The 8,875-nt window shown below is 38.3% G+C and overlaps 1 protein-coding gene across 1 annotated transcript; it reads left to right on the top strand.

Annotated features, from left to right (window-relative positions):
* The first annotated feature begins 413 nt into the window (after positions 1 to 413).
* Positions 414 to 6,533, top strand: LOC103357839 (uncharacterized). Its single transcript, XM_008282568.1, has 11 exons — positions 414 to 567; positions 773 to 891; positions 2,322 to 2,382; positions 2,472 to 2,539; positions 2,679 to 2,781; positions 3,235 to 3,309; positions 3,399 to 3,466; positions 3,606 to 3,708; positions 5,641 to 5,759; positions 5,883 to 6,028; positions 6,117 to 6,533. Exons 1-11 carry the CDS (start codon positions 507 to 509, stop codon positions 6,223 to 6,225), a joined length of 1,032 nt encoding a protein of 343 aa, XP_008280790.1. The 5' UTR covers positions 414 to 506; the 3' UTR covers positions 6,226 to 6,533.
* Positions 6,534 to 8,875: the final 2,342 nt, after the last annotated feature.

The following is an 8,875-nucleotide window of genomic DNA, read 5'->3' as shown; positions in this document are numbered from 1 at the left end:
TCTGTTGATTATTTTCTGGATTAATTAACGAGTTGTTTGGCCTATAAAATTGCTCAACGTTTTCTTAAGCCTAAAATGACTCCAAGTTCCTTCTTGTCTTATTTTGTCCACAACTTTCCCCTTTTGAAAAACCTTTGGTAGCCACTCCCGTAAAGATTTCTCAGTTTACGAGATGCACCTGAACGCACCATGAGGTCCCCTTTGGCCGCTCCACACTTTACCGTACAAAACTGACTAGACGCGCAACCAGTTTTGAAGCATCGATGGCGCGGCTGCGTGTGAGCGTCGTCATCTGCGAGGAAACAACGAATTGGAAATGAAGAAACATTGTTTTAGTCACACCGCCTGATTAGGACCAAATGCAATAAAAAGATTAGCAGATAAACATATCATCATCTGTTTTTCTCTGGTCCCGTGTTGCAAGTTATCTGCGCATTCATGTGCCTCCTATGGCTTTTACCAGCGGGACCACATTAGGAGAATAGGTGTGATAATCTCAGTCAGATATGGCAGTAAGTATATCGGAGCCGCTCCGTCAGCCGTGCATTTACCAGGGAGCCCTTAAAGGTAAGTCCCTGTGTTGCATTGTTATTTGCTGCTGCATTGTTCTTGTGGTGTTTGAATTACATTACCTACTGGAGTCCAACCACTCCCCTCCTCTCCTCATCAACCACCCTCCCTTGGACCTGTAGGATATATGACATGTGCAGATTGTTCCTGTGGGCTTGTGGTTATCAGGGGACGCTGCTGATGTGCTTGCTTGTGTGCTCAGTGGAGTTACAGGTGAAGAGACCTCTGATGCCTGTCCAGCTGAGTCCTGAGCAGGTGGGCCTGGAGATGCTGTGTCTTTGTGGGCAGCTGGACCTCCTCATCAGGGCACAGATGCAGCAGGTAGGGTGACAACACCACTGCAAGCATTATTCTAACCACTCCTGACAAAGCTTACATTTGTCTCCTCTACTTTCTGTCAGTTTCCAAAAGTCACATCATCCGTCACAGGGATTCTTGACCAGATGCTGCAGTGACATGAACATTCATCAAACACTAATTATCCCAGTGTGGCTCAGCAAATAAACAGGCATCTTGGACACATAACTAATGTACCTACACACCCAGTGAATGAGAGTCAATTAGCTGTGGGTGGACAGTACATTAATTAGTGTACATCTGCTAATGGCACCCATAGATTATATTGTATTGAGACGACAAGAAACATACTTGACAACGAGCTGATGTGCAAATTAATGTGCAGAAACTTACAGTGGTGACTTACATTTGAAGTTTCCCATCATCTGTATTTTTATTTTTTATTTTAAGCAGTTTCTGTCCACTTTCAAACTAAATAAATCTTTGACTACGTTTGTTACTACACAGTCCACATCATCATCATTTGGAAAATTTTTTACTTGTTGCCTTCAATTTGAGTTGCTGGGAATGTTTCAGAAAGCCAGCAGCCAGCCAGAATCTGTGAAGAGACACAAAAAGATAGAACAAAGGGACTCAACACCATAAAGTGACCAATAACTGACACAAAATAACTACTGAGAAACGACAAAGTGACATCAAACAAACAAAAATCCTATAAAATGACCTCAAATTCACACTAAATAAGCACAAACCAACCAAACCAAAATTTCCGCAAAATGACCACAAAAAGACAACAAATTCACATATAACTACCACAAAACGACACAAAATGACCCCAAAGAGACAATAAAGAGACACAAAACAAGCACAAAGTGGCACCAAGTGACTATTGAATGGCAATAAACAGGTAGAAAAAGACAAAAAATAATCACAAAGTGGCACAAACTAACGCCGTCTGACAACTGGGAGAGGACAAAGTGGCATAAAATAACTAAGAAGAGATGCAAAGTGACTACAAAATGGCAGAAAACAAGTACAAAGAGACACAAAATAACTAAATCATCATCGGGTAACAGTTGTACATGTAGTCTTTAATTTGAGTTTCTTGAAATCTTTTTCAAAGTCACCATCCAGTATATATAAAAAAATCACATAAATCATGCATTTTTCTCCTAATTGCCATTCTCCTAATGAGCAACTATCCACTTCATGCACATTCATTTTGGGATCTAGCTTCCTCTTTGTTTGTGCTGGAGTGTCAGCCTTTCCCACAACTCACTTCCACTTGACTTAAAAGTCAGTGTATTTGCCAATTTGATATATTCCAAGACATATAAACTGGTTTCATGTCTGCTGAGCACTCTCTGACACTGTTTATAACCATTTTACATCATTCTGTGTAGATGTTGGTCCTTTTTACGCTGTAATGTTGATTCGGAGTGACTGTGTTACAGTTTCAGGAGCAGTTAGGACAAGGCTGTAGCCCAGAGGAGTCCGACACCTTCCAGGCTCAAGGTATGTATGTATGACAAAGTATCTGAGGGTGACATGAGTCTTGGATAGCTTCTGGATGTTTGATGTTTTTTCTCATTATATTCTTAAAGGATCGGAGATTCTTGACCAGATGCTGCAGTGCCTTGAACATCTACCAAAGCCTATGCCACAGCTGGAGGTATCACATCTAACAGTAATGTCCAAATCAACCAGGAACATGAATGTACTACACACACTGTGCCCCTCTAAAAGACTGTGAGTCATGGTTACTGTTAACATGCTATGTCAGGAATTAGTGAGTGTCTGTGTTTCCTCAGGACTACCTGGACATGGTGGGTCTGTCGGCGATGTTTCCTCGTGTAGAGGTGTTTCTCATTCAAGGCAGTCCTGTCGACATGCTGGAGAGGCCGCTGATGGATGGTGAGAGAAACTCATCATTATTCATGCCTATCTTTCTGTGCTTGGAAGAAGAAACAACATATTTTGTAGTGCAGGCTTCAGGAAGATGTTAAAACATTGAAGTGTTTTTTTTAATTTATTTTTTATGTCAGATAGAGTTCAATTCAAGACAAGCATGAAAACAAATGCAAAGCTGAAAAAAAACAGTTTGTTTCCAATTGGAAAAATATGCACATGCATGTACTTTGAGTTTTCTAGTAATCTAAGCTTTAGCGACAGGTTGTAACTTCTTGATCTCAAGTAAAATCCTGATGTACCTTTAACNTAAAAGTCAGTGTATTTACCAATTTGATATATTCCAAGACATATAAACTGGTTTCATGTCTGCTGAGCACTCTCTGACACTGTTTATAACCATTTTACATCATTCTGTGTAGATGTTGGTCCTTTTTACGCTGTAATGTTGATTCGGAGTGACTGTGTTACAGTTTCAGGAGCAGTTAGGACAAGGCTGTAGCCCAGAGGAGTCCGACACCTTCCAGGCTCAAGGTATGTATGTATGACAAAGTATCTGAGGGTGACATGAGTCTTGGATAGCTTCTGGATGTTTGATGTTTTTTCTCATTATATTCTTAAAGGATCGGAGATTCTTGACCAGATGCTGCAGTGCCTTGAACATCTACCAAAGCCTATGCCACAGCTGGAGGTATCACATCTAACAGTAATGTCCAAATCAACCAGGAACATGAATGTACTACACACACTGTGCCCCTCTAAAAGACTGTGAGTCATGGTTACTGTTAACATGCTATGTCAGGAATTAGTGAGTGTCTGTGTTTCCTCAGGACTACCTGGACATGGTGGGTCTGTCGGCGATGTTTCCTCGTGTAGAGGTGTTTCTCATTCAAGGCAGTCCTGTCGACATGCTGGAGAGGCCGCTGATGGATGGTGAGAGAAACTCATCATTATTCATGCCTATCTTTCTGTGCTTGGAAGAAGAAACAACATATTTTGTAGTGCAGACTTCAGGAAGATGTTAAAACATTGAAGTGTTTTTTTTAATTTATTTTTTATGTCAGATAGAGTTCAATTCAAGACAAGCATGAAAACAAATGCAAAGCTGAAAAAAAACAGTTTGTTTCCAATTGGAAAAATATGCACATGCATGTACTTTGAGTTTTCTAGTAATCTAAGCTTTAGCGACAGGTTGTAACTTCTTGATCTCAAGTAAAATCCTGATGTACCTTTAACTAAGTATCCTCAAATAAGGGGAGACACTATAGCCGAATAGGGTAACATTTGAAACTAATAACTCTTAACTTACCCAGTTGTTTACTTACATTAAGACAAATATTTTTTGCATTGCAAGTTTTCTGATTATTTTTTTTGTTTAAATAGGCAAATAAGATATTGCATATATGGGCTGCAAGGTGGAGCAGTGGTTAGCACCATTGCCTCGCACCAAGAAGGTTGCCAGTTTGCATCACAGTGGGATCTTTCTGCGTGGAGTTTGCGTGATCTCCCCGTGCAGCGTGGGTTCTCTCCAGGTCACAGTCTCCCACACAGTTCAAAAACATGCTGAGGTTAACTGATGATTCTAAATTGTCCATAGGTGTGAATGTGAGTGTGCTTGGTTGTCTGTCTCTAAGTGTAGCCCTGCGATAGACTGGTGACCTGTCCAGGGTGTCCCCCGCCTTCGCCCTAAGTCAGCTGGGATAGACTCCAGCCCCCCCGTGACCCTAGTGAGGATTAAGTGGTGTATAGATAATGGATGGGTGGATGGATGGATGTTGTATATCTAAAAAAGCCTAAATTTGAAATCATTTCCAGAACAGAAATCTAGACATTGGATTAAACCAACTTTAAAACTATTGCTTCATTTTATTGACTTATTAGATTCAATGATTTTTACAGAGGAGATTTTGAATACCTCCTTTTTCATCACCCCATAAATCAAAGAATACAGTCAAGACATGTATGTTTTTTGGAATAAAATGTTGTATAAGTCATGCTATGGATGATGTGACAACTCAGCAAAATCTTTCAGAATACAGGGAGGAATAAAACTGAACAGTTTGGTCCATCAAAATACTACTTAAGTGGAGATTTCTGGCTCAGAGTATGAGAAAAATAAGTTATATATTTTTTCGGGGGGTATTACAAGTTTTCTGAATGTTCTGTTTAAAAATTCAAATGTGGTATGAGCTTACAACTTATGCACTAATTTGCATGTATGTCCAACAGACAAAGTGTTAGAAAACAAACATCTAATTGTATATTTTGGATGGTGTCTTTCTGCTCTGAAAAGAAACGTGTTATCTAAGCAAAATGTCAAAATTAACCAGTGCACCAGAAATGTGATGTTTTCGCGTCGTCACACTTTAACTCTTAAACATTTCTAAGAAAAGTGTTGTACTATGTACTCCACTTGACAGATGTAGTTAATTTGCAGATTAAAAATGTATAAAGGAAACATAGGCTACAATATAATACATTGTCATAGATTTACCTAAACAAAGAATTTTAATTTGGCTTCACATTGATTATCAACTGCATTAAATGCTTCTTACATATTAATGCAACAGTATTAATGATTGAGCTAAAGCTATATAATAAAGCAGTACTTTCGGCACACTTTTTTGACAGTATTCACAATGTTTTTTCTTAAGAAAATGGCTGAATGTAGGTCTTACACCTATATCAAAGTATTGCAACTTCACTTCAATTAAGGACTATGTTTCCACTGCTTGTTATATCAACTAATTCTCTCACTTTGCTTTTATATGCAGATTCCATGTAGTTGACAAATGCTATGAATGTTTTTGAAGAAGGCTTTCTAATCTTTCTTCTAAAACGCTGCTGCTACTGCTTCTTTTGCAGAATATTTCTTCCACATTGCCAAACTGAACCAGCTCCTGGTGCTAAGTCAACAGCTAGAAGAGGATATCAGGCACCTTGGAAGTCATAAGTACATTGCCCACCAGCTCTCTGTTATATATGTGAGGACAATGATTTCAAACTTTCTTCTTTTCAACTGTGCTCTCTTTTTAATTTCCTCGATGCCTGTGTGTTTTCATGCCACTGAACTCAACAGTGTGCTTTTTAATGTCTATTTTTTGCAGCAAGTCATCAGCTCTTTCAGGGGAATTCAGGTCTTCTCTGAAATAAAGAGGGATATTGAGGCCAACTTCAAACAGATGAAACAATCTCTGGTGGCAGAGGAAGGCTCTAGGCATGAACCTCAGCTGGCTGCTCATTATATCAACTGGTGAGTTAAAATCTAAATGATGAGTTGGGGGAGATGATGATTAATGCAGCAACAGTCTGATAACAACCCTGTTCTGCTCTCTGTGAAGGATCTTAGAAATAACTCAAAGCCTAACAGCAGTGGTGTTGTCACTGCCGGAGCAGCTGACAGAAGACATTCACCAGGCCGTGACCTTCATGTCCCAGTTCCTGTCCTGACTCACCCTGACAGACACCTCTGTATCTATGAATCCCTCCCCAGGAGTCTCCTGCTTCTAAATGAACTGATGATGTTATGAATGTGAAAAGGTGCTACACAATTTGATTCAACTGAATAATGACAGGACTGGATAATCATATAGTTGTTTTTTTTTTTACATTGTCTTTCTGAACGTGGCCCTTATTATTCCCTGTGGTGAGTCAGTTGTTTGGGATTGAATGTAAGCTTGGTAAATCCCTCCTTGCACTATACTGTTACAACTACTGTTACGTTTTTTAACCTGAGGTGGAATAATAAAATTGAATGCAATAGGGAAATGTGCTTACTCTCCCTCTCTTTAATGAGTCTGTATATGTCCTCACTTCAGAAATGGTGGATCACATCAGGTAGATGTGATCATAGCTAAGAACAATGCAACCAATAGCATGGGTCAGACCACATCCTCGAACAACTACAAAAAGACCCAAAATGAACACAAAGTTGTGTAAAACATTTATGAAAGGACACAGAGTTAAATATAAAATGACCACCAAGTGCCAAAATTGTATGTAAAATGCAAAAAAGTGATAAATTAACTCAAAACCACAGTGTCAAACAACTAATGCAAAAAAATACTATAAGGAAACAGCAAAGTAACATATTAAGAGATGCAAAATGACCACAAAGTGACACAATGCCACAAACTGATGGAAAACAAGCACAAAGAAAACCCAGAGGACCACAATGTGACAGTCACAAAGTAAGAGACAATAAAGCTACATACACCAACAAATTAATCACACAAAATGACCACAAAGAGACAACAAACTTACATAAAACAACCATGAAGACATACAAAGGGACTACAAAATGGCATAAAATGAGTACAAATAGACACAAAATAACCACAATGACATAATTTGATGCAATAAAATGACCAGGAAAAAAAGGAAAAAGAGTAAAATATACCTAACAGTTCACCAAACAGTAGTTCTAACTTTTACAAATCTTGTGTGAGCAAAGCATTAGCCCCAGCCAGCTAGCGTAATAACACCTAAATGAACATATTGCAAATAATAATCACAAAACAGCAGTAAAAACTTATTTACATGTAATACTTAAAGTAGATAAATGTCTTTTGGTGCTTGCTTGGCTGCAGACAAAGACAAAATTGAAGCTGTCATGCAAGTTAAACTGTTTTGAAACGTTAGCACAGTTAGCTTGGCTGCAGACAAAGACAAAATGGTGGCTGTAACAATGTCAATTTAACTGTTGCTGCTTTGGACTTGAGCAGCAGTTATTACTGAATAAAAAGTTAGAAACCAGCTGTTAGTGGCAGAACCTTTTATATAAATATAAATTAATAACTATCTGTTTTGGTTTCAGGTGCTTGCTGCTGTGGTTTACTCCAATGCCAGAATAAAACACAGCCATGTTATTAGTTTTATCTGTTCTTTTTCTACCACGACAAGTGAGTCATGTGCTGTGAGAAAGGCATATTAATTAAAGATGCATCTGTTCCACTCACATCCCAGTAGTCCTGTGGGCCAACATGCACAGTACAAGAACTGTAGAAGTGGATCACTGCAGCCATTAATAAATAATGTCATTAATTACACCTATGCCTTCCTGCTGTTACATGGCAACATATCTGCAGTGAGGAAGTTTGTCATGCTCCCTGGATGTCTTGCACCATTACAATGTAGAATTTTTTAAAATGTGAATTGACATGACATAAAGTAAAACAACCTGCAATGTTGAATAACTCTAAAATTTCCATTTTCCTTTTAAAAACACAAAAGAAAATGTAAAGTCAACTTGTAAATGTATCATAATTTCACCTTTTAAAAACAATTTGATGAATGAAACCAATAATTTCCAGTTAAATACTGTAAATATAAAATAATGAATGTCTTATTTTTTAATTATTTTGTTATTTCATAGTTATTTTATAATTTTATTTTTTACTGTATTTTTGCTGGCCCAGCTGCTGCAGTATTACCTTTTGTTTAATTTACTTTTTTTTTGTACATACAGTGTACATCACATTCATTCAGTTTTAAATGCTTTCCAAAGGGGGGGCCTGAACATCCCAAATTCTTTGTAACGAAAATCAATACAAAAATATCACAATCGCAATATCCGTCAAAATATGTTTTTTGCATGTTGTTGCATGTAATAAGTAGGGCCACTGTTTAGGGATTTCAGATTGGAAAACAAACAAAAAAAAGATTAAAACCTTTATCACGATGGTGATATTTTACTTTACTATACTGTATCTCCATATTTGTAGTCCCACCTGTTACATATAGGGCAACTTTGCTAGCCTAACATGAGTAAACAGCGCCTCCTGCTGTTCAAAACCTGCCACATGTTAAATCAGAGAATACCATAACAGCTCCCTGCTGAATTAACAACTACTTATAATACACAGGAGACGCATTCAAGACCTGGTGTGCAGGATATTTTACACTAAAACAACAGCAGAAACAATAACACAATTACATTTTGATGTAATGTTGTTTATTTGTGGTGTGTGGAAGCAAAAACCCTCCCGAGTCTACTCCTGCAGATGTTCGCAGAGCTTCGGCACGCAGAAAACCAAACCGGACGGTGCCCGTCTGTCACAGCCGCCGGGGGAGGGACTTAACTGTGAGTGACATTTCTGAT

The sequence above is a fragment of the Stegastes partitus genome, unplaced genomic scaffold (genome assembly GCF_000690725.1).
Source record: "Stegastes partitus isolate 25-593 unplaced genomic scaffold, Stegastes_partitus-1.0.2 Scaffold7, whole genome shotgun sequence".
Lineage (NCBI taxonomy): Eukaryota > Metazoa > Chordata > Actinopteri > Pomacentridae > Stegastes > Stegastes partitus.
This window is presented reverse-complemented; position numbering and strand designations above follow the sequence as displayed.

Coding starts and splice junctions, on each gene's coding strand:
- LOC103357839 (XM_008282568.1), top strand. CDS start 507: ATGGCAGTAAGTATATCGGAGCCGCTCCGTCAGCCGTGCATTTACCAG. Junction 568..772: donor TTACCAGGGAGCCCTTAAAG/GTAAGTCCCTGT, acceptor TTGTGTGCTCAG/TGGAGTTACAGGTGAAGAGA. Junction 2,540..2,678: donor AGCCTATGCCACAGCTGGAG/GTATCACATCTA, acceptor GTGTTTCCTCAG/GACTACCTGGACATGGTGGG.